This window comes from Vipera ursinii (genome assembly GCF_947247035.1).
Source record: "Vipera ursinii genome assembly, chromosome: 6".
Taxonomy (NCBI): Eukaryota; Metazoa; Chordata; class Lepidosauria; order Squamata; family Viperidae; genus Vipera; species Vipera ursinii.
Window position 1 is genome coordinate 8,430,021 of NC_139515.1, and position 24,712 is coordinate 8,454,732.

The 24,712-nt window shown below is 43.9% G+C and overlaps 2 protein-coding genes across 6 annotated transcripts in view; both read left to right on the plus strand.

Moving 5' to 3' along the window:
* The window catches only part of BEND7 (BEN domain containing 7), a 62,850-nt gene extending 50,869 nt beyond the window's left edge, over nucleotides 1–11,981 (plus strand). For 2 of the 3 annotated variants that reach the window (XM_083366324.1, XM_083366325.1), the window contains exons 8-9: nucleotides 5,991–6,041; nucleotides 7,822–11,981. In XM_083366324.1, coding sequence (XP_083222450.1) covers nucleotides 5,991–6,041; nucleotides 7,822–7,865 — 95 coding nt within the window. In that variant the 3' untranslated portion in view covers nucleotides 7,866–11,981. The remainder of the gene's footprint in view (nucleotides 1–5,990; nucleotides 6,042–7,821) is intronic. The other variant, XM_083366326.1, reaches the window with a different exon arrangement.
* The window catches only part of LOC310642546 (phytanoyl-CoA dioxygenase, peroxisomal-like), a 156,376-nt gene that overhangs the window by 47,179 nt on the left and 84,485 nt on the right, over nucleotides 1–24,712 (plus strand). The window lies entirely within an intron of this gene.

Sequence of the window (24,712 nt, forward strand, 5' to 3'; positions counted from 1 at the left end):
AAAGGTTGGGTTGGGGTTAAGAGTTGGGGTTGGGGTTGGGGTTGGGGTTAGGGTTTAGGGGTTGGGGTTAGGGTAGGGGTTTGGGGTCCAGGGTTGGGGTTGGGGTGAAAGGTTGGGTTGGGTTTAAGAGTTGGGGTTGGGTTTAAGAGTTGGGGTTGGGTTTAAGAGTTGGGGTTGAGTTAGGGTTTAGGGGTTGGGGTTAGGGTAGGGGTTTGGGGTCCAGAGTTGGGGTTGGGGTGAAAGGTTGGGTTGGGGTTAAGAATTGGGGTTGGGTTTAAGAGTTGGGGTTGAGTTAGGGTTTAGGGGTTGGGTTAGGGTAGGGTTTTGGGGTCCAGGGTTGGGGTTAAAGGTTGGGGTTGGGGTTAAGGGTTGGGGTTAGCGATTTTCTGTAGGGGTCTTCTCTTGATTGCTTTCCACGTGCCTGAATCTGAATTATGTTATGGGGTGGGCTGAGAGAGCCATGCTACTCTGCACGTCCTTGACTTACAACAGTTCATTTAGCGACCGTTCAAAGTTACAACGGCACTGAAAAAGGTCTCTTATGACCATTTTTCAGACTTGCAATGTCTCCGTGGTCACGCGATCAAAATGCAGACGTGTGGCAACTGACTCACGTTTATGACGATTTCAATGTCCTGAGCTCACGTGACCAACTTGGAACCAGTCAGCATTAATAATAATAATAATAACAGAGTTGGAAGGGACCTTGGAGGTCTTCTAGTCCAACCCCCTGTTCAAGCAGGAGACCCAATACCATTCCAGACAAATAGCTCCCCAATCTCTTTTTAAAAGCCTCCAGTGATGGAGAAAGGAGGGAGGGAAGAAGGAAGGAAGGAAGTTTGGTTAACAGAATAACAGAGTTGGAAGGGACCTTGGAGGTCTTCTAGTCTAACCCCCTGCTGAAGCAAGAGACCCCATACCATTTCAGACAAGGGGCTGTCCAGTCTCCTCTTAAAATCCTCCAGTGATGGAGCAGCCACAACTAAGAAGAGGTACATAGACTTCAAGTGTTCACAAGTTGGGAATGACGTCACAAAAGTTGCATTGCAGCCTTCACCCCTTCTGGGTGTACAGGTAGTCCTCGACTTACAACGGTTCGTTTAGTGACCAGTTGAAGTTACAATGGCCCTGAAAAAAGTGTCTTACGACCGTTTTTCACACTGACGGCCCTTGCAGCATTCCCCAGGATCCCGTGATCAAAATTCAAACCCTTGGCAACTCGTTCATGTTTATGATGGCTGCGGCGTCCCGGGTTCATGTGATCCCCCTTTTGCGACCTTCTGACCAGCAAGGTCAATGGGGCAAGCCAGATTCACTTAAAACAACCGAATTACAAAATTAACAACTGCCAAGGATTCACTGAAACAACCGTGTTACTAACAGGACAACTGCAGGGATTCACTTCACAGCCCTGGCAGGCAAGCAAGCGTCACAAAACGAGGCCAAGCTCACAAATGAGGCAAACGTCTCGCTTGGCAGGGGAAATTTTGGGCTGAGTCGTGGTCGTAAGTTGAGGACTACTTGCACTTAAGACAACAGGCTGCCCGTCAAGGAGATGCCCGGCCTCCACCGGCATCTCCAGAGGCATTTGAAGAATGAGAAGACACGTGGGGACAGGTTGGGCTCAATCCTTAGAGAGAGAAGAATTTTGCAGCCAGGAATTTGTGGTTAAAGTCTTAAATGAGAAGCCATTTCAGCCAGGCTGAATCACCACGAAAAAACCGGTTGGGGCAATTTGGGGGCGTTTCCATTTCAAAACAGCCCACGCCAAACCTGATTTCATTTTTTTCTTTTTCTTTTAAAGAAAATGTTAGTGATTTTCTAGTTTTACAGTTAAATATTCGAAAAGCGACGTGGGAGCTGGGTTGGTCAATAATTCAATAACATACAAAAATATCTTTAGTACAGATCTCAAAAGGTTACATTAAATGTTTCCTCTCTTCTCCCCTTAGTATTTACCGTCTCATATTTAAATTAATACCATTCTTATTATGTCAATTAAATAAAAAATAACTGCCTTACATTTATCAATAATTTTTGGTTTATGGAGAGCTAGTTGTTTTAACCTGATTTCAAGAGCCTTTTAGATGCGACACAGCCTCCTTCAAATCTACTTAAAAGTGATCTCGATAGATCTCAAACCCCCCCCCAATACATAGGTAGTCCTTGACTTACGACAGTTTGTTTAGTGACCATTTGAAGTTACAGTACCCCTGAAAAAAATGACCTATGACCGTTTTTCACGCTAAGGACCTTTGCAGCATCCCCAGGGTCACGTGATAAAAAATCAGATGCCTGGCAACTGACTCATATTTACGACGGCTGCCGTGTCCCGGGGGTCACGTGATCCCCTTTTGCGGCCTTCTGACAAACAAAGTCAACAGGAAGCCAGATTCACTTACCGACCGTGTTACTTACTCAACAACTGCAGTGATTCACTTAACAACGGTGGCAAGAAAGGTTGTAAAATGGGGCAAAACTCATTTAACAAATGTCTCACTTAACAACAGATGTTTTTGGCTCAGTTGAGGTCGTAAGTCAAGGACTATCTGTACTTACGTAGGGCTGCAACCATATAACTTTCTCCCATCACGTGTCGTACAACAACGGCTGCAAAACAGGGAACCTGCAACCCAGATTAAGAAAAAAAACACAACCCACAATTCTGCCTTAACATGCCCAGCGAAATGGTTTACAGGTTGTCCTCGCCTTACGACTGGTTGCCCAGCGACTGTTTGAGTTTACAATCGACACCAAAAAAGGAGACTTACAACCCAGATTCAAAGTTAACAATATTCGGGCTCAACTCTGTGATCAGGTGACTGAACCTCAGGTGCTCAGCCACGCAGCCCCGTTTACAACCGTTTGTAGCATCCTACGGTGACCACATTTTACGATGGTTTTGCCCAAAATGGGCACGTATTTCCGGTTTTCAGCAACACCATGCCCGTAGCAAACCACTCCAATTGCTCAACTATGGCCGCACAAGAAATCAGGTCACAAAATCAGTCACGGAAGGACCAGTTTTACAGCTGTTACAACGTACGACTGTAATAAGCAGGCTCCATTATCGTCGTATCTCGAGCACTACCTATACAACGACATTAAAAATGGAAGGTTTTTTTTTAAAAGAACTTTAATGATTTTCAAAAAGCAGAGAGCGTGCACAAAATGGAGGCCAGCTGAGGAGCATCCTCCAAAGAGGTAGGGAAAAGTCAAGATGGCGGCTGCAGCTGTGCAATCCAAGCCCTCCTCTCTTTTACTCGCCCTGCGCGTGCAACACTTACTGAAGTAAAAGAGGCGTCTCCTGTCACAACCGCCCGACTTTGAGCAGCACCGCGGAGTCCTCGCGGACGATGGCTTAAATACGAGCCAGCCGTGTGCAGCAGCAGCCAAAAAAGCCAACGCAATCCTGGGCTGTATAAACAAAGAATCAAAATCACACAAAGTATTCGTACCTCTTTAGAAAAGCCTCACTGGAATGCTGCATCCAGTTTCGGTCACCCCGTTACAAAAAAAAAAAGATGTTGAGAGTTTCGGAAAAAGTGCAGAGAAGAGCAACTGAGACGATTAAAGGCCTGGAGTCTAAAACATATTTTTTATTTTATTTTTTTTAATTCCATTTATATCCCGCCCTTCTCCGAAGACTCAGGGCGGCTTACAAGCTTAGCAGTAGCCTTCATTCTATATATATGCCTGCTTATTAGGGCTTTCACACACACCCCAAGCAGCATTATTACAAAGTCAGCTTAATTGCTCACAACAATCTGGGTCCTCATTTTACCTACCTCGGAAGGATGGAAGGCTGAGTCAACCTTGAGCCTGGTGGGACTCGAACCTGCACTAATTGCAGGCAGCTGGTGTTACTTAAGGAGGCATTAGCCCACTGCTCCACCAAGGCTCTTTTTTAATATGAAGAATGATTGCAGGATTTGGGCTTGTCTTGTCTAGAAAAAAGAAGGGGCAAGGTGGGGACGTGATAGCAGTATTTGAGGGGCTGCCACCAAGAAGAGGGGAGTCAAGACTATTCTCCAAAGCACCAGAAGGCAAGACAAGAAACAATGGATGGAAACTAATTAAGAACAGGAGCAACCTAGAACTAAGGAGAAACTTCCTAACAGTGAGAACTATTAAGCAGTGTGCCTCCAAAAGTTGTTGGTGCTCCACAACTGGAGGTTTTTCAGACAGCCACGTGCCTGAAATGGCATGGGTCTTCTTCTTGAGCAGGGGGTTGGACTAGAAGACCTCCAAGGTCCCTTCCAGCTCTGATTTATTGATTCGCTTCTCTGATGCCCTTGCAAACACCCCTGCCCTGATTTTTGCTTTTGAAAACGTACTTGTGACTTTTCAGGGTTTTGTCAAGCTGCAGTTATGGTCTGCTTCGTACTTTTTGTTTTCAGCGTTTGGCCTTTTTCCTAGAATTCATTGCAGCAAAAAAAAAAAAAGGTTTGGCTGAGAAAAATTTTATCAACAGAAGTGCACTGAAGTGGATTTTTGGAATGCAGCTTTAGGAATCTTTTCAGTTTTGTATCCTTTAATGCAGCAGGCTTGTTTTTTTTTAATGTAATTAAAGCGTTTTTATGTGGTTTGGCATTTTTCCTGCTCAGCTTCAGTTATTGATTTACATCCGAAAAGGATTTCGTGTATTAGTATGTGTGCATTATGCAGCAATAAAATCCTTTTCCACTTTAAAGGTTGATTAGCCTTCGGTCAGGGACAAATTGAACTTTGGTTGAAGCAGCTGTTACCAAAATCCCCTTAAGCAGAAGTAATACAGGAGCACTGTAAAAAAAGAAAAAAGTCAAGTTGGCAACTGCACAATTGAAGCTCTGCCTTCTTCATACACGCATGAGTAGAGCTTCTTAACTCTGTTGGATGAGAAAATTGAAAAAAAAATATGCACAAAACTAAACTAAAGAAAGTAGTAAAGCCAGGGGTGTCAAACTGCCGGCCCGCAGGCTGGACGCGTCACGCGGAAGCCGTGCCCGCCCCATTGCCGGAAATGGGGAAAAAGCTCCGATATGTTGCGCGATGTCATGTGACGTCACGAGTTTGACATGTCTGCACTAAAGTATGAAAACTATAAACAACTTTAAAAAAAGAACAAGGATTCATCATAATCAAGAACCAACGAAACAAAATTTTAAACAATCTAAACTTATCGGTTATATATCAAATGTTAAACAATATACTGATGAGGTTACCTAGCTGGGTCGCGAGACGTCTGCAAGAAAACAGCCAAGCTCAGAGAGTACCAAGGACCCTACAATCCTCTTCCTCCTCCAGCAGTGATGATGTTACCTAGTTTGGGTCATGAAACATCTGCAAGAAAACAACCAAGCTCAGAGAGCACCAAGGACACCACAGTCCTCCTCTTCCTCCTCCTCTCCACAAACCCAACTCCCTTCTAACACTGATGATGTTACCTAGTTGGGTCATGAAATGTCTGCAAGAAACCCACCAAGCTCAGAGAGCCCAAGGACCCCACAGTCCTCCTTCTCCTCTCCACAAACCCAACTCCCTTCTAGCACTGACAATGTTACCTAGTTGGCTCATGAAATGTCTGCAAGAAACCCACCAAGCTCAGAGAGCCCCAAGGACCCCACAGTCCTCCTCCTCCTCCTCCTCTCCACAAACCCAACTCCCTTCTAGCACTGATGCTGTTACCTAGTTGGGTCATGAAACGTCTCAAGCAAACCGCCAGGCACTGAAGACCCCACAGTTCAACTCTGTGCTCCAGAGGGTTGAAGTCGACTCATCTTAAAAGTTGCTGAGTTTGAGAAACACTTTACAGGAACTTCCACAATTCCCTGATCATCTTGGTGTAGATGGTACCAGGGTGGTCTCTGGAGGGGTGGGGGGGGGGGAAAGCCCTAGACAGCGGTTCAGCCTGTTTTTAAATAAACATCCACATTTCGTTTCTTTTCTGCTTTTACTGCCAGCTAAACTCCCAAGTAAAAGATTTGTAAAATAATTTTTCTTTTCTTTAGCAGAGACGGCGGATGGAGATGAGAAACTGGACATCTCTCTGCTAGAGGCAGGTAAATGGCGCTGAGGTCTGCTTCCTTGTTTTATTTTGTTTAATGTGAGATATACTGTACCACTAACTGCTGGAACATCTTGGCAGCTTAGCAATAAAAAAACAAATTTAAAATCAAGAACACTTAAAACCAAACAGTGGGAAGCAAGTAAGCCTTAAAAGCCTGTTGGGAAATAAGTTATTCTGAGGACTTTAAAAAAAAAAAAAAGGAAATAAGGAAGGTCTTTATTAGGGAGGGCACTCCTGGGACTTGGGCTGGCAACCGAAAAACAAAGAAGGTTGCCACCAGATGACCCCTCTGCAACTGTAGAGGGACCCCTTGAGATCATCTTCAGCAGCAGAGAGGTTCATAGAGAAAGAGGTCCTCTCTCGGACCGCCTGCATCTCAGCCATGGAGGGCTTCAGAGCTGATGACCAGTCCAGGAAGCCAATTGGTGCAGATGTGCTGTGTGGCCTCTGGGTTTCTCTGAGAGTAGACCAATTGCCAACTCTTGTCCCAACTGATTTCTGGATTAGACGCTTGTCAAGAGTAGGCCTCGTACCAATAAAGGGGAATCTTTGTAACTCAGAGATTTGAACTGTGGGGTCCTCGGTGCTCTCTGAGCTTGGTGGGTTTCTTGCGGCCGTTTCATTACTCAACTAGGTAACATCATCAGTGCTAGAAGGGAGTGGGGCTTACGGAGAGGAGGAGGAGGAGAGGAAGGAGGAGGAGGAGGACTGTGAGGTCCTTGGTCCTCTCTGAGCTTGGTGGGTTTCTTGTAGACATTTCATTACCCCAATTTGGTAGCATCATCAGTGCTAGAAGGGAGTAGGGCTTATGGAGAAGAGGAGGAGGAGAGTGTTGTGATTCAGGGTCAGCCTGTGGGTTCGGCAGTTGGGTCAGACGAATCAGAGGAGGAGGGGGGTGTTGAAGACCTTGCTGAGGGGGTTGAAGATCTTGCTGATGATAGCCCTCAGGCAGGCCCCTCCCACTTGGTCACCATGGAGACCCAGCTGTGTGAGCCTGACAGTGTGGATGAAGATGACCCACAGCTGGCCCTGTTCAAGGACGCCCGATGCAGGAGGCAGTCAAGTAGGAGTAAACAGAGGAAGGCTGTGGGGCTTCTCGGAAGGAGGCAGAGAGAGGCCACGCCCTGAACTCTTTATAAAGGGAATGTTTGGGGAGGGCTGGTTTGCTGAAAGCAACCGCTCAGATAGTGTTTCAAAGCTCCGGTATCTTGGTTCGTGTCTTGTTTTTGTAATAAATTTGGCAGACGTATTCCAGCCTCTTGCCGTCTGTAAAGGGGTTGCCTTTTCTGCCAGGCCGGTAGCAGGCTGGTACAGAACAGAGAGGGAGGTGGAGGAGGAGAGGGAGGAGGAGGACTGTGGGATCCTTGATGTTCTCTAAGCTTGGTGGGTTTCTTGCAGACATTTCATTACCCCAATTTGGAAACATCATCAGTGCTAGAAGGGAATAGGGCTTATGGAGAGTAGGAGGAGGAGAGGAAGGAGGAGGAGTGTGGGGTCCTTGGTGCTCTCTGAGCTTGGTGGGTTTCTTGTGGGCATTCCATTACCCCAACTTGGTAGCGTCATCAGTGCTAGAAAGGAGTGGGGTTATATTATATATAAGCAGAGAGCAAACTCCACTCCCTTCCAGCACTGATGATGTTCCCTAGTTGGGTCATGAAACGTCTGCAAGAAAACCACCAAGCTCCGAGAGCACCAAAGGGCATCTTCAATACGCATGAAGATTACAGTTCCTTAAAATGCTAATTTTCAACTTTTAACTCTTTTTTTTTCAGGTTCCCTCCTTGAAGCCACGCCTTCTGCGCCAGTCTTTCATTAGCGTATGCCAACCTTGGTTCGAGATGATGCCAGGAACCTTTTTAGATTTCTTCACTCTCTGTGGTCTCCTGTTTCGCGATCTCCGATCAATTATTATTATTATTATTATTTCATGCTTTTCTAACGTGGATATTAATTAAGCGACGAATCACTCTTCCTTTTTGATTGAATCAAAATAACTAGATTTATTTGGTAGAGAGGCTCTAGTACAATTAGTCTGGTAACCAATGTGATAGGATGAATTTTGATTTTATGATGGCATTTTCCCACATCAATACATACTCGCTGGCTATTCTATTTATCTAGGGGGGGAAAGGGAGAAGTTAAAGTTTCCTCTTAACCTTAAGAAATAGCTCCTAACACCTCAATTTCATCTGGCGTTTTTGGTGCAGAAGTCATGGGAATCAAAAAATAAGACTTCTAAGACATTGAATGAATCTTAATTTAACGAGTTTCTGAGTTGAGCCTTTGCTCCACAAGGTAAACTCCTAGATGGATGAAATCATTAACTTTTTTTCAGAAGCAGAATTGCTGTCCTTGTATATGATCATAAGATGCTAATTAATAGTAATAGCAGTGTCACGCTTAATTCAGATCAAGTGCTCCTAAAGATGACAAATTGTTTTCATATTTTGCCAATCCTGTTAGTTTTTCTGTGATAAAATTTGGGTCTTGAAACACCATCTTGTAGTTCCCCAAAAAGAGTATTTCAGGAATAATTCACAGAATCATTGGGTTGGGAGAGACCTCGGGGGTTATCTAGTCCAAGGCTTTTCAACCAGTGGTACGGGTACCACCTGTGGTACATTGGCACCTGGCAGGTGGTACGTGACCATCCTAGAAAAGTGGTAGCAGGGGAGGGGAACAAGCTGAACCGGTGGCAGCACCGCACAAGCCTGAGCGAGAGACGGCTGGAGCTGCAGGGCTGTCAGGGCTCAGCGGAAGCGCCAGGATTAGCGCCAGGATCCAGCTGGAGCTCTGTGCTGATTCCGGTGCTTCTGCTGAGCCCAGAAAAAGCGCTGATCAGCTGGAATGTTGCAGCATCTCCAGGGTCTTGTGATTTACATTCAGATGCTTGGCAACTGGTTCATATTTATGATGGTCACAGTGTCCCAGGGTCATGTGAAGTGACCAAAACCTGCTGCAACCACCCAGCAGAGGGGGGGGGAAATAAAAAACAAACACCACCCCACCCCACCTGCACATCCTCAACAGAAATGCTCACAACAATGAAAACCTCGGACAGGAGGAAGAGCGCCACCGGGTGGGCAGGGAGATATCTTGCTCGGCTGTGGCTTGGGGGGCACTTTTTCCAGTGTCATTGTAACTTCAAACAGTCGCTAAGTGAACTGTTGTATTTCACTTTTTTCCTTTTTTTTTCGGTCTTCAAGTTTTTGAGACCTTGCTAGGCGGTACTCGGATGTTGCCATATCCTAAAAGTGGTACAATGGGTGAAAAGGTTGAAAAGCCCTGATCTAGTCAACCCCCTGCCCAAGGCAGGATTCTGTCCAGTGGTATCAAAAGCACTCCAGTATGATCCCATGACAGTTGTCCAGTTGGTCAAGGCAGGATGTCCATGTCTTCCTCCTTGCCTAATTCTTCAAGTGCCCTTCCATATCAAAAGAGAACATGCTTATAGACACGTATCTTAGTTTTCCTTCTTCCTTTTGTCCAGCATCTCAAACCTTGGCTCCTTTATGACTCGTGGACTTCAACTCCCAGAATTCCTATGCCAGTTTGCCTCAGCTTGGAAACCTCTCCCTTTCCCCTCAGCATGGCTGGCTCAGGAATTCTGGGAGTTGAAGTCCACGAGTCATAAAAGAGCCGAGGTTGCCTACCCCTGGCCTAGACCAAGGGTAGGGAACCTTGGCTCTTTTATGGCTCGTGGACTTCAACTCCCAGAATTCCTGAGCCAGCCATGCTGAAGGAAAAGGTTTCCAAGCTGAGCCATACTGGCTGAGGAATTCTGGGAGTTGAGGTCCACGAGTCCTAAAAGAGCCAAGGTTGTCTACCCTTGGCCTAGACTTACAACAGCTCATTTAGTGACTGTTTGAAGCTACAGCACTGAAAAGAGTGATTTACGGCCAATTTTCACACAACCATAGCGGCATTCCCCACAGTCACATGATCAAAATTCGGAGGCTTGGCAACTGACTCGTATTTATGACGGTCGCAGTGTCCTGGGGTCACGTGATCCCCTTTGGCGACCTGACCAGCAAAATCAATGGGGGGGGGTTGAGCCGGATTCACTTAACAACTGTGTTACTAACTTAACACCTGCAGTGATTCACTTAACAACTGTGGCAAGAAAAGTCACTGAAGAAATGTCTCGCTTAACCGTGGAAATTTGGGGCTGAATTGTGGTCGTAAGTCGAAGGCTACCTGCGCAGGCAGATTTGCCGTACCTTGGCTCTGATCTTGGCTGGTCCACGCACTTAAATCTATAATAGTTGCGCAGGAATAAAGAGTGGAAAATATAGATTCTTTAGTGCTGCTCACATGATCTGTGGCACACGCTTATTGGCCACTTGTAGACATTTTTCTCATGTAGCTTTGCTTTCTGCCACCTTTGAGGAGAAAAACGTAACACAGAATGAGAATTTCCTAACGGTGAGGGCCATCAACCAATGGAACAGCTTGCCTTCGGAAGTTGTGGGTGCTGCATCACTGGAGATTTTCAAAAAGAGACTGGACAACCATTTATTTGAAATGGTTTAGTAGGATCTCCTACTTCAACGGGGTGGGTGTGAACTAGAAGACCTCCAAGGTCCCTTCCAGCTCTATTATAACAAATTCTATGAGTCTTTGAGAAGCCCCTATATAAAATGCAGATTATCCGGATGCATACAGGAGTAAAAAAAATAATAATAATGCATTTTATTCTCTCTCTGATGAACTAAGAACCCTCAACTCTGTGCACCTGGTTAGTTTCCATTCTCCTTTGTTTTGCTAAGCTACGTGGATTAGGAATTGTGAGAACTTAGCATAAAATTTTTGGAGGATACAACTTTGAGGAGATTCTTTCCATCTGCATACATTTCCGTTCCTTATTCTATCCCTTAAGAGCTGAGATGTTTGGGGGGGGGGGGCAGTCTACGTTCATATTTCTCTTTTCAAACAAAAGCTGGCAGGAATAGGTCTGCAACTCCACTAACCTTCAATACATTCTGACATCTCACAAAAACACTGCCTGAACTTATTTGCCTTTTTTTTGTTACTTTGGAAGATCCTACTGTGTTCTAGGTGAGAATGTCTGGTCATATCTTAAGATCAGGAGTATCCAACCTTGGCCACTTTTAAGACCTGTGGACTTCATCTCCCAGAATTCCCCAGCCAGCCATGATGCTGGCTGGGGAATTCTGGGAGTTGGAAGTCCACAGGTGAAGTGGCCAAGGTTGGACGTCCCCATTTCACATGAAGGGTTAATGCCACATACATGAAAAATTCATTGATACCGTCATAGACATCTCTAGCAGAGTCTAATGGTGTGTTTAGGAATCCTCTCTTCAGCTTGCTAAAAAGAATAGTTTCTGCAGCTCAGTAATGTTTTTATAAATTTTTAAACTTAATACAGCACAACCAATTTATCCCTGAAATGTGGCTGTCTTTTCTTGATGATCTGATAAACCTGGCTAGGGCTGTAGTCTTTAAGGATCCCACATCCTCTTTTGGAGGCCAATGGGATTTTCCTCCATGAATGAAAATTCTTGGTCTTTTCTGTAAGTCTTCAAATGGGGCTTACATATTATAACCATTAACCAACAATCAGCAGTCTTATGAAACTTAAGGGGGGAAAAAATTGTACTCGTGTTGACTTTAACTGTGACTAATGTTAAAACTTTTTTCCAGGAGTCTTTTTTTATAGGTTTTATTATTAGGGGAAAAAAATCATTCCATATTTAGGTAAAAGTCTCAATCTTATGTATATATGTTTTATTAATATGTACATATTTAGCTATTTTTTAAATTACTATGTTCTTAATAAAACCAACAAGGGACTAGTTGTGAAATGGTGCATAAGATTGTGTCGTGTTATCAATCTCTGGGAATCTCTTTGTCAAGTTCAGCAAAATAATGATGATGATGATGATGATGATAATAATAATAAATTGCTCTAATTTAATCAAGAGTCCTTATGTTTATTTTGACAGATTGGTTTTTTTAATTACAAATTTTGAAATAATGACTTATATCTCTGTCCAATTTCTTCCTGCCAGTTGTTACTAAAGAAAAAGGGTGGTGAATCCATTGTCTACCACCCAGGAAATTAGCAATAAGGCTAAACTAACTGCCCCAAAGGCAGAATTAAATTAATAGCAAATTTCATCCCTTCTACAAACAAACAAAAGGCTTGCTTGCTTGTAGAAGGGATGTGCTATTAATTTATAACATGGGAATGACTTGTCCGTGTAACACAGGATGGGGCGAACAGGAACAATTGTGGTTTTGTTTATTTAAATAATAGCACACCGTGATTGTGTGGTATGCAGTAAAAGGCAAGATACAGATAGTCATTGACTTACAACAGGTCATTTAATGACCGTTCAAAGTTACAGTATCATAGAAAATTGGCCTTTGGCTGTAATAATGAATTGATTGATGGAATATCATAGAAAAAAAGCGATGTATGACTATTTTTCACACGACCATTGCTGCATCCCAAAGGGTCACGTGATGAAAAATCAGATTTTCGGGAACTGTCCCATATTTATGACAGTCGCAGAGTCCCAGGGTCATGTGATTCCCCCTTTTGGGACCTTCTGACAAGCAAAGTCAATAAGTTAGGGTCACTAACTTAACAACCACAGTGGTTCACTTAACAATTGTGGCAAGAAAGGTCACAAAATGGGGCAAAACTCAGTGAAGAAATGGCTCACTTAGCAACAGAAATTTTTAGCTCAGTTGCCGAAGACTACCTGTACTTTTTATCTCGCCAATCAAACATGGGACCTTTACAAAATGGATCGCCCATAACAACAATACACCTGGGGAGGAATAAGCAGTGTATGAGTTTGTGCAAAACAGGGATAATACGCAATAAGAAGCAATTCCTAGAAAATGGCTTAGAGACTCCTTTAAGAATCTGCAGATTTCAAACTTGATTTGTTTACAATACTGGCAGTGCTCACAACCGTTTGTTGAGCAACCGTTTAAAGATAAGCAGCACTGGGGGAAAAATGACTTATGACCGTTTTTCACACGTATGACCGCTGCAGCCTCCCCGGTCATGTGATCAAAATTCAGACTGACTCATATTTATGATGGCTGGGTCATGTGATCCCATTTTGTGACCTCAAAAGCAAAGTCAATGGGGAAGCCAGATTCACTTAACAGCCACGTTGCTAATTTAACAACTGCGGTGATTCACTTAGCAGCTGTGGCCAGAAAGGTCGTAAAATGGGGTAAAACTTGCTCAACCACCTTGCTTTGCATCAGAAATTGTGGTTGTAAGTCGAGGTTGTAATAAGAGCCCAGGTGGTGCAGTGGTTTGAATGCAGCATTGCAGGCTGACTCTGCCCACTGCCAGTAGTTCGATCCTGACCTGCTCAAGGTCAACTCAGCTTTCCATCCTTCCGAGGTCAGTAAAATGAGGACCCAGAGTGTTGGGAGGCAAGACGCTGACTCTGTAAACCGCTCAGAGAGGGCTGTAAAGCATTATGGAAGCGGTATATAAATCTGAGCACTATTGCTAGTGCTACCTGCATGGCAAATCGTGAGCAAAATCAGAAATACTTCGGAGAGGAAAAACGTTCAAGAGGGTTTCTTGGAAGCCAGCAAGCAGCCAGCAGTAGAATTAATGGAGAGAGGATCAAGGGGATTATAAACAGGTTTGGCAGGCAGTCAGCTCCAGGCATTGCAATGTGGCCATTACTGGACCAACCGGTTTGTAACATCATCCGGTAACACCAGCTACTATACCGTCTTAAAATTAGCCATTTTGCCAGACCGTCCTTACGCCGGGCTTGGGAAAGCTTCAAGAGATAGCTAGCTTCAAGAGAAAGTAAGAGTTACTTTCCTCCTGAATGGGGAGGAGAACAAGAAAGGAGAGAGAGGAGACAACATCGAGGGGGATGTTCCACATCCCGAAGTTACCCGTTTCCAGTGGTGGGATTCAGCCGGTTCGCACCACTTCGGCAGAACCGGTAGCTTTTGTTGTTGTTGTTGTTGTTGCCCAGGCCCTGAATGGACTTCCAGAAGCGGCATCCACACAAGAGAACCGGTTGTTCACATATTTGAATCCCACCACTGCGCGCTTTCCGTTTCCACCCGGGAGGAATTCTGCAAAAGGGCCCGGACCTCAGCATCAAGCCGTAACTACACAGTAGCTTCCTCTAGAACTTTCCTTTCTAATTTTGAGACTCTTGTATTCAAAAGAACAAAAGCTCTTAATGCTTTGCTTCCATCTGGTGACAACCCTGAATTTTGCAACCAGGCCTGCTAAGTCTTAAGCCAATATCTATTTTCTTTTGCCAGCAATTTCCTTTTTTTTCCTTTCTTCTGGCTCACCAGTTCTGTCGATGCCTTGGAGGTGTTACGCATGTGCCACAGAAAGGACAGTAGTCATGAAATAAGACAAAGCACCAAAACTTGCAGGAAAACACAACGTCCACTCCGCGTTCAAAGGCAAGAAGGTTACCCATTAAGCCCACTCCTCTGTTCCTCAAGGTGTCCCGTCTTTTGCACAGTTAGTAACTCAGGATCAATTACAACAGTGGGCACGCAACGGCTTTGTTCCATTTAAATTAACCTCAGAAAATCAATTATGGTAAACTAGTCTCCCTGTTCCATCTGTAATCACAGCAAGTGAGACAACTGAGAAGAATTGTTGGGAGAATACCAGTGTAAAGGATTTGGAATATATATATATATATATATATTGGCAGGATCCACAGGGGAGATTAAAATAGACCAATCGGTAGCCACAAGTTATGAACTTACAAATTACTGGAAGAATACAAAAGTGATTTAAGGAAAAGAGAAGCATTAATCAGGAAAACAGAATTTGAAAGACAGACAGTCCTTGATTCAACTACCACTTGTTTAACAGTGGTTCAGTAGCAATAGTCCACAGACTTACGTATATACCGCTTCTTCGTAGTGCTTTGTAGCCCACTCTGTGTGCTTTACAGAGTCAGCCTCTTGCCCCCAGCAATCTGGATCCTCATTTTACCGACCCCGGAAGGATGGAAAGCTGAGCCAACCTTGAGCCAGTCAGGATCGAACTCCAGCCTATGGGCAGAGTTTGCCTTCAATCCTACATTTTAACCCCTGCACCTCCAGGGCTCCAAAGTTACAACAGCACTGGGAAAAGTGACTTGCACCTAGTCCTCACACTTACAACCCATCGCAGAATCCCCTGCTGATTAAAATTCAGGAGCTTGGCAACTAGCCTGTATTTACAAAAATTGTACAGTTCATTTAGTAACTGCTCAACCGCACTGAAAAAAAAAGTGACTTATGACCGTTTTTCAGACTTACGACCGTGGCAGCATCCCCAGGGTCAGGTGATCAAAATTCGGAGGCTTGACAACTGACTCACATTTATGATGGCTACAGTGTCCAGCGGTCATCTGATCCCCTTTTGCGACCTGCTGACAAGCAAAGTCAATGAGGCAGCAGGATTCACTTAACAACCGCGTTACTAATTTGACAGCTGCAGTGATTCACTTAACAAATGTGGCAAGAAAAGTCATAAAATGGGGGCAAAACCCATTTAGCAAAGGTCTCACTTTAGCAACATAAATTTGGGGCTCAATTGTGGTCCTACATCCAGGCCTGCCTGTAGTGTCCTGGGGATGATGTGATTGCCACTTGCGACCCAACTAGCAGTCAGCGAGGGAAGCTGGATTCCTGTAAAATTGGGTGTGATTCACTTAGCAACGGCTTTGCTTAGCAGCAGAGGTTCCAGTCCCTAACTGTGGTCGTAAGTCCAGGACTACAGAATCAGGATTCTGTCATCGAATTAGCGGAGGGGAAAAAAACACCCTGCTGGACTTGTTTCCTTTAAGGACAGAAGCTTCCCATCCAGGATGGGAAAATAATGATTAAATGTTATTGTGTAGTGGGTTCAGGACTGCATGGAAGACACCAGGCAGATGAGTACAGCAAACAGCTCTTATTGTGGGTAGGAACTGCACTGGACAAAAGGGGTTACCTGTACCCCTTATATACCTTGCCAGGTACGCTCTCGGCCAATCCGTTCATCTAAATCTCCCGCCGAAAGCTAACCAGCCAATCCGGTTACGGTACGCCGCCACCTGGTGGTATTTGCTGAGCTGCTGCTTAAGACCCCATACATAACAAATGTTATTGTTGATTGCTTTATTTTTATTTTTATTTTGTTTGCTGCTTTACCACACTCTTCACTTGGGCAGCCAAATGAATTCTTTAAATAAAGTAAGCAAGCAAGGAAACAGAGAGAACTGAATAAATTGTGAAGTTTTTTTTTTCTTCCCCCACCTCCACAAACAATACCCGGTCCAGTTCTTAAAAGCCACGTTATCCATGTTCTCATCCTTCCGGGAACCACACCAAGTTAATTTTTGCAAAGTGACACGTAAACGTCGTATATCTTAACAAACAGGGGTTGATCCTACATTCTTCGGGAGTTTAGCCTTTGGAATTGGCACGAAGGCAAGGAAGTATCTGCGGGAGAGATGGCGTTTCCCCTTCGTTTTTTCTCTCCCCCTTCCCTATCTCCAACGGTGTAAAAATAAATCCGATCATAGGAACTTCTTCTCTGTCGAATCAATTTTCTCTTCTGAAGACAGCCCAGTGGCAGGAGAGGCTCCAGCATCTGCTGCAGCTCCTAAGCGGCTCTTCAGCTAACGCCATCTTGTGGCACCTGACCTGTGATGCCTTCATTTTACTTACCTGCCATGGTCTCCCCTCAAGGCAGTTTGGAAGGGAAATGGAAACGAATTAGAAAGGGGCCTACTGGGAGATCCATTTGCATAAATGCAATCAAGAAGGCTTTGTTTAAGTTGCTCGGGAGGGTTTAACTTGACCGCCTTGTCAAGGGCTGTAAAGACTGGAAAAAAAAGTGCTTTTTAAAAAGGTAAAGTTTCCCCCGCACATGCGTGCTAGTCATTTCCAACTCTAGGAGCCGGTGCTCATCTCCGTTTCAAAGCCGAAGAGCCAGCGCTTGTCCAAGGATGTCTTCGTGGTCATGTGGCCGGCATGACTAGACGCCAAAGGCGCACAGAACGCTGTTACCTTCCCACCGTAGTGGTCCCTGTTTTTCTACTTGCATTTTTACGTGCTTTCGAACTGCTAGGTTGGCAGAAGCTGGGACGAGTAACAGGCGCTCACTCTGTTACGCGGCACTCGGGATTCGACCCGCCAAACCGCCGACCTTCTGATCGACAAGCTCAGCGTCCTAACCCACTGAGCCACCCCGTCCCAATAAAATGCTTTGTGCAATTATCTTATGGAAATAATAATAACAACAACAATGAAAAGAGGTGAAGGGCGAAGGAAACACTGGAAAATCAAACTACATACACAGAGCAACATAAAGGATTTCTGCTGCTAAGCGAGACAGTCGTGAAGTGAGTTTTGCCCCATTTTATAAGCTTTGCTAAGTTGTTAAGGGAATCACTGCAGGTAATTAGTACACGTGGTTGCGAAGTGATTGCAAAGTGATTCCCCATTGACCTTGTATGTCAGAAGGTCACAAAAGGGGATCAGAAAACCCCTTCGGGACTCTGCAACCGTCATAAATATCAGCCAGTTGCCAAGCGTCTCAGTTATGATCACATGACAAAGGGGATGCCGCAAGAGTCGTAAGTGTGAAAAACGGTCATAAGTCGCTTTTTCCAGTGCTGTTGCCACTCTGAATGGTCACTAAACAAATTGTTGTAAGTCGAGGACTATCTGTATTATATACAGAACATGGCTCATAGTGTTCTTCCTTGATTCTTCCTCAAAAAAATAATTTAAAGGTTGATAAATGCTGTTACCGATCAGCTGCTGATGAAAAGAAGTGATATATTTCTCCACATGTGCTGTATCACAACCTCGCCCAAATTCCCCCCGAACTACTGCAAGCAATTCTCAGTAAATTACAAGTGATGGGAGAGGTCGTTTTTCTAACTAATTTTTATAACAAATTGCCATAAAGCATGTTTCCTAATACAATCCTGAATTATTCTCCTCTCTGCATGAAGCAGGGTGGATAATAATCAATTTTTAAAATAAAAAAATAAAAAATGGATTTTAAAAAAAATTAAATTGGATTTTTTTAAATCAAATTTATTTTAATAAAATGCTTTTGGAGTAAAAATCTATCTAAATAAAGTTCTCTATTTAAGATATATTAATATTTTAGTTTATTCAGCGCGAAGTGGAGCTTAGTTATGTAGCACAAGGCCGTATATTCTGCAATATTTGCCTTTTTTTGGTAAACTCATTCAGATGAATCCAAGCTCTGCAAGCTGAGGTAACATGCACTGCATTGATGCATTCACACAAGTTCACAGTAACCATGAGATAAATCATAAAACAAAGTTCAGGAACATTCCTTTATCCCATTGTTTTGCAAATCTATGTGTACTACAAACTGTACGATTTTTTTTGGAAGAGAAATGCATCTGTACCAGGCTCTAAGTGCTTTAATTAAATAAAAGAATTTGAGTAGTTCTCCAACTATGTGTGATTAACCTATTAACCTAAAATCGGTTCTGATATTACTAACCTGGGAGCTTATTATTCTAAATAGGAAATCTTCACCTTGTTTGCAAATAATAACATTAAAGATTCTAACTGTTAAATAGTGAGTTCTTTGGTGCAGGAATGAAGACGTGAAGCTAAGTACAGGAAAACTCATCGTTTATTTCGTGCTGGAACTGTACTGGGGAAATGTCTGCAACTAGCCGCAATATATAGTCTAGCCCCTAGGCGGCAGCCAGAAGGTTTGAATCAACCACTGCCGCCTGGAGATAGCCAATTGCAGCACAGGAGACTTGTAGTCTGGGTTGCTGGAGAGCCGTTAGCTGCTCCAGCAACCCATGTGGTGTTACACAAGAGCCCAGTACATAACACCAACTACCAGCAAGAATGAGTCCTTACATTGAAAGAGCACCTGTCATTTCAGATCCATCCTGGCAGTGCCTGTTAGCGGGCATCCACTCACCTGTTGCCCACCACGTCCCTCAGCTTGTTGTGTCACTGCCGCATCACCAGCCATCCCATTAAAGTGAATGGGACTGTCGGCGAGTCAACAGCGGGTCAGAGGAGGAGCTCCTATGGGACAGAGATGGAAGTTGCTCTTTAAAAATTATGGTTTCAATTGGGTTGATTTAAATCAAGCCTTTTGTACTAGTGATTTAAATCGTGGTTTAAACCGACTTGGATTTAAATCAAATCCACCCTGACATGAAGCCAAATCACATCACTCAATCAGTGGCAACTGGCTTCACAGACAGTTAGGCCATGGTTTAGCGAACCACCTACCGACAATACATTATTTTTTACAAGCCACAATGTCTGAGTTCATAAAGCACATCAAAGAAGCAGCTTTGGGCTTTAAAGAACTGTGCCTGCTCAGTCTGTCATCCCTTCAATTAGTGTTTAATGCCTCTGTTCTCAAGGATGCTCAAGAAAGGCAATTCTCTGATTATAATGGCTGCATCTATAGGTGGCTGGGACCAATTCCTTCAATGAACGTCTTATATTTTCAGTGGACACCTTGAGAGAGATAGAAGGAGCCTTGCTACTGCATTGCTTGATGATGTCAGGTTGACAATGTCCAAGTCAGCAAGTTGGGCAGAGGAAGGAAGGAAGGAAGGAAGGAAGGAAGGAAGGAAGGAAGGAAGGAAGGAAGGAAGGAAGGGAGGGAGGAGGGAGGGAGGAGGGGGACTTGATGGTTTTTTAAAACATATTTGTATATATGTTTTTATAACAGAATTGCAAGACTTCCTTTGTAAACAGAAGGTTTTCTTATCCAAGAAAACAAGCAGGACTTGGATAAATTTTATTTACAATTGCTCTGTTTGGCACATTCACCCTGGCCAGATATTTAAATCTTTTACTAATAAACAGAGAGAAATTATATAGCCTGCGAGCCATTTCCCTGAGTGGAGATGTTCCAGGGACTGCAATGCCGATATCATTTTCATATTTTTTTGAACGTGGTCACTATAAATAACACACAGTTAAAAAAAACAAGCACAAGACAGGGAAACAAGTAATCTTTTAAACTGCAATATTTTTCTCACATATACCTCTCTGTCTCCTCAGCTGGAGACTTTGCCATCCTTCCAATTTAAAGAGTAACTTTTAAGAAATCATTTTCCCACTCTGCCTTCCCATGGACGGATCATCCAAAACGTCGTTCAACTTGACCCAAAAATCTGCTTGACAAAGGAATAGTCCTCACTATAGCTAGAGCTGATCAAACGCAAAACAATTGCTCAAAAATTTCAGATCAATTACTTAGGACTGTTCCAGGAGGGCCCCCCCATCCTATTTTTTGTAGTGGTGGGGTTTGGTTTGTTTTTTTTTAAAAAAATATTTTAAAAGGCCGAGTTAAAGATTAAACACCCGACATTTAAGCCTCTGTAACTTTAAATTGTTGTCCTGTCTGGAATTTCACATGGCAAAACATGAAGTCAACAATCCGAGGCTGAGAACCAGCATTGGTACGTATGGCAAATTCAATAGGGAAGACTGAATTAAAGTCCAGTCCAGAAGTCAACAAAAACAGTTCTGATATTTTCCCCAAAGTTCAAAGATTCAGAGGGCAAGGTCGTAAATCGAGGACTCTCTGTAGGTGGTTATGAGTTGACACCGATTTGCTGATCCCTCAATTCAAAAATGCTACCAATAGCTCCATAAACCTCCAGCTTAAAATCTTATATGCAGTCTAGAAGTTGGCTTCCATAAAGTCTGAATTAGCTAAAATCCAGCCCCTTAGTAAATACTTTATTAGAAAACCTGAGACACACTAGTCAGAAAAAAGGGGTCACTTGATTCCTTGAAATTGTATTAAGCATAATTAGAATTAAGAGTTAAAATTCTTTATTGGCCAAGTGTGATTGGACACGTAAGGAATTTGTCTCCGGTGCAGAAGCTTTTAGCGTACATACAGGCAGCAAGTGATGTATCACGATCATAATCATAAAATACATTCATCATACATCATAAGATACAACACTCAGTAATGGTCACAGGATACTAAAGAAGCAATCAACATAAATCATACTAGGATACCAAATGAAACAATTAATATAAATCGTAAGATGCATAAGATAAGCAACCAAGTTATAGTCGTAAGAAGATAAGGAGATAGGTAATAGAAAGGATGAGGAGGGTAATAGTAATACAGCCCTACTAGGTAGTTTGACAGTGTTGTGGGAATTAGTTGTTTAGCAGAGTGGTTTAACTATTGTTAGCTGAATTAGCTGAGTTCCTATAACATGCAACGTCAAACCCAAACAATATAATAATAGCTACAGTATTTGAATTCAACTAGAACAGGGGTCCCCAACCCCCCGGTCCGTGGACCGGTACCGGGCCACGGCATGCCAGCAACCGGTCCGCACAAACAAGCAAAGCCCCATCCGTGAGATGCAGGCAGCACACAAAACCACGCACCCTCCGGTCCGCGGAAAAACCCGTCTCCGCGGAACCGGTCTCTGGTGCCCAAAAGGTTGGGGACCTCTGAACTAGGGAACAATCTAGCCACAAGGAGGATCCCGTCATAATTTCCTCCGTGGCTTGGCCAGGCTGCAAACTTGCTGAACAGTGGCCAAATTAGAAAGACAATGAAAGAAAAGTGAATGTGCACACAGGGCTACTTAATTATTTTTCTATAATTTGGCATTACTTTCAAAATAAAGGTGCGCCGTCTTTGGAAGTCTGGGAAATCAATGAGTAAGCTCTGAGGACCTTTTTTTAAAAAAGAAAAAAGAAAAAGAAAACTTCAAACATTTAGAGTCACATATTGAACAGGAACAGGTACAAAATAATATTAGAATTAGAATTGCTATCTACAATTTGGGGAATCCCCAAGTTTGCCATAGTTTGCGTGTTCTCAAGACCAGATCCAAACACTGTACAGGTAGCCCTCGACATACAGCAGTGATGTATGACCGTTTTTCACACTTATGACCACTGCGGCATTCCCATAGTCACGTGATCAACATTCAGACGCTTGGCCACTGACTCATATTTATGACGGTCGCAGTGTCTCAGACTCCTGTGATCCCCTTTTGCGACCCTCCGACAAGCAGAGTCAACGGGGAAAGCCAGATTCATTTAACAGCTGTGTTACTAACTTGACAACTGCAGCGACTCACTTAACAACTGTGGCAAGAGAGGTCATGAAATGGGGCAAAAACGCACTTAACAAATGTCTCACTTAGCAGTGAAAACTTTGGGCTCAATTGAGGTTATATGTTGAGGACCACCTGCAGTTTGCACCAAGACTAGATTCCAAACATTGTACTAAATGTGATTTCCTGAATTATGGACAGTTTAGCTGTCCAGTTTGGCTGGGCAGTTGCAATTTGGCAAGGCTAAAAATTCTGCATTTGAGAGTCCTGGAGTTGCAACATGCAAATTGGAAGAAGTATTTTGCTTTGGGGTTGTTGTTTCGCGCCCCCCCCTTTCTTCTTTAGCCTTCTTTCAGAGAGGAAACACATTTTGCAAACAGGCAAAGATTCTTGGCAAATCTGCCTCTGTATTAAAGGTTGTTCCGTAAGCGCTCTGGATGTGCTTCAAAGTATTCAGCTTGAGTTGCTGGAAAATAAGGTCAGCCTGTCTCTTTCAGGCTGGGAATGCACTTAACCATGGCTACACCAAGAGCCAGACATTCTTAATAAAACTGGTTTTGCAATGGAGAAGCCCTCAGCACACGCTTAAGAGCATTCAGCCTGTGGAAACCAGGGGAAGAAAAGGATGGCAAGGCTCATTTGTCTGACCTCAAGCTGCTTCTTTGAGAACAGAAATCCGAAGACAGGTAGGTGGAGCTTTAGAAATCCCTTTCAAATCCAGCTCGAGTCCTAACATCATCATAATAATAAAGTTGGAAGGGACTTTGAAGGTCATCTAGTCCAGGGCTTTTCAACCTTTTCACCCACTGTACCACTTTTAGGACATGGCAACATCCGAGGACCACCAGTCGCCTAGCAAGGTGTCAAAAACTTGATGACCAAAAAAAAAAGAGAGAGAGAGAAAAGTGATGAAGTACAAGTAGTCCTCGACTTACAACAGTTCGCTTAGTGACTGAAGTTACAATGGCACTGAAAAAAGTGCCCCCCAAGCCACAGCCGCCAGCAAGACACCTGCCTGCCCGCCCGGCGGCGCTCTTCCTCCTGTCTGAGGTTTTCATTGTTGTGAGCATTTCTGTTGAGGATTGGCAGCGGGGGTGGGGTGGGGGGTGTTTGGTTTTTATTCCCCCCTCCCCCCCCCCCGTCTGCTGGGTGGTTGCAGCAGGTTTTGGTCACTTCACATGACCCTGGGACACTGTGACCATCATAAATATGAATCAGTTGTCAAGCATCTGAATGTAAATCACAAGACCCTGGAGATGCTGCAACATTCCAGCTGATCGGCGCTTCTTCTGGGCTCAGCAGAAGAACCGGAATCAGCGCAGAGCTCCAGCTGGAGTCTGGCGCTGATCCTGGCGCTTCCGCTGAGCCCTGACAGCCCCGAAGAAGCGTTGATCCTGGTGCTTCCGCTGAGCCCTGACAGCCCTGCAGCTCCAGCCGTCTCTCACTCAGGCTTGTTTGGTGCTGCCACCGGTTCAGCTCATTCCCCTCCCCCACTACTTTTCTAGGATGGTTGCGTACCACCTGCCAGGTGCCAATGTACCAGAGGTGGTACCCGAACCACTGGTTGAAAAGCCCTGATCTAGTCCCACCCCCTGCTCAGGCAGGAAACCCTATACCATTTCAGACAAATGGCTGTCCAGTCTCTTCTTAAAAACATCCAGTGTTGGAGCATTCACAGCTTCTGGAGGCAGGTCGTTCCACTGGATAATTGTTCTGTCAGGAAGTTTCTCCTTAGTTCTAGGTTGCTTCTCTCCTTGCTTAGTTTCCATCTGTTGCTTCTTGTCCTGCCTTCAGGCGCTTTGGAGAATAGCTTGACTCCCTCATGGCAGTGGCTGCTTGCAATCCAGCCTACATATCACTAGAAAGTCCCAAAGATGTTCTTTCTTTCTTTCTTTCTTTCTTTCTTTCTTTCTTTCTTTCTTTCTTTCTTTCTTTCTTTTTCTTTCTTTCTTTCTTTTCTTTCTTTTTCTTTTCTTTCTTTTTCTTTCTTTCTTTCTTTCTCTCTTTCCTTTCTTTTTTTCTTTCTTTTTTTTCTTTCTTTTCTTTCTCTCTCACTCTTTCTTTCCCTTCCTTCCTTCCTTCCAACTTTTCTTAGCTTTTTCCTTGAAGACTTTTCACTTCTCATCCAAGAAGCTTTCTAAAGAGAACTGAAGAGGTTTCTTGGGTGAGAAGCGAAACCTTTTCAAGGAAACAACCAAGAAAATCCAGGTGCCTTTTGGAAAAGCATCTTTGGCACAACCATGACTTGGATGAGTGAGAATCTCTAACCTTTTATGCCTGGAAAGAAAAAAAAGGAGGGGGGGTGTGTCTGGATATTATGGAGCTACTTAATTCATAATGTTTCAGTTTTCAAGCAAACCACTAAAATTAAATGCATGAAATCAAAGTTCTCCTGTAAGTTGATCTGGAGGACTCGAGATGACCCCACCCTGGATCATAAATAAATGCTTTGAATTTTTTCAGGGTTGTTTTTCCCCCCCAACTATCTGGTGTGGTCCAGTGAATGGCATTTCCTGGTGGTCCTTCATCCATACACTATGGAGGGTGCTCAGCCCAAAAAAGATTGGCTAGA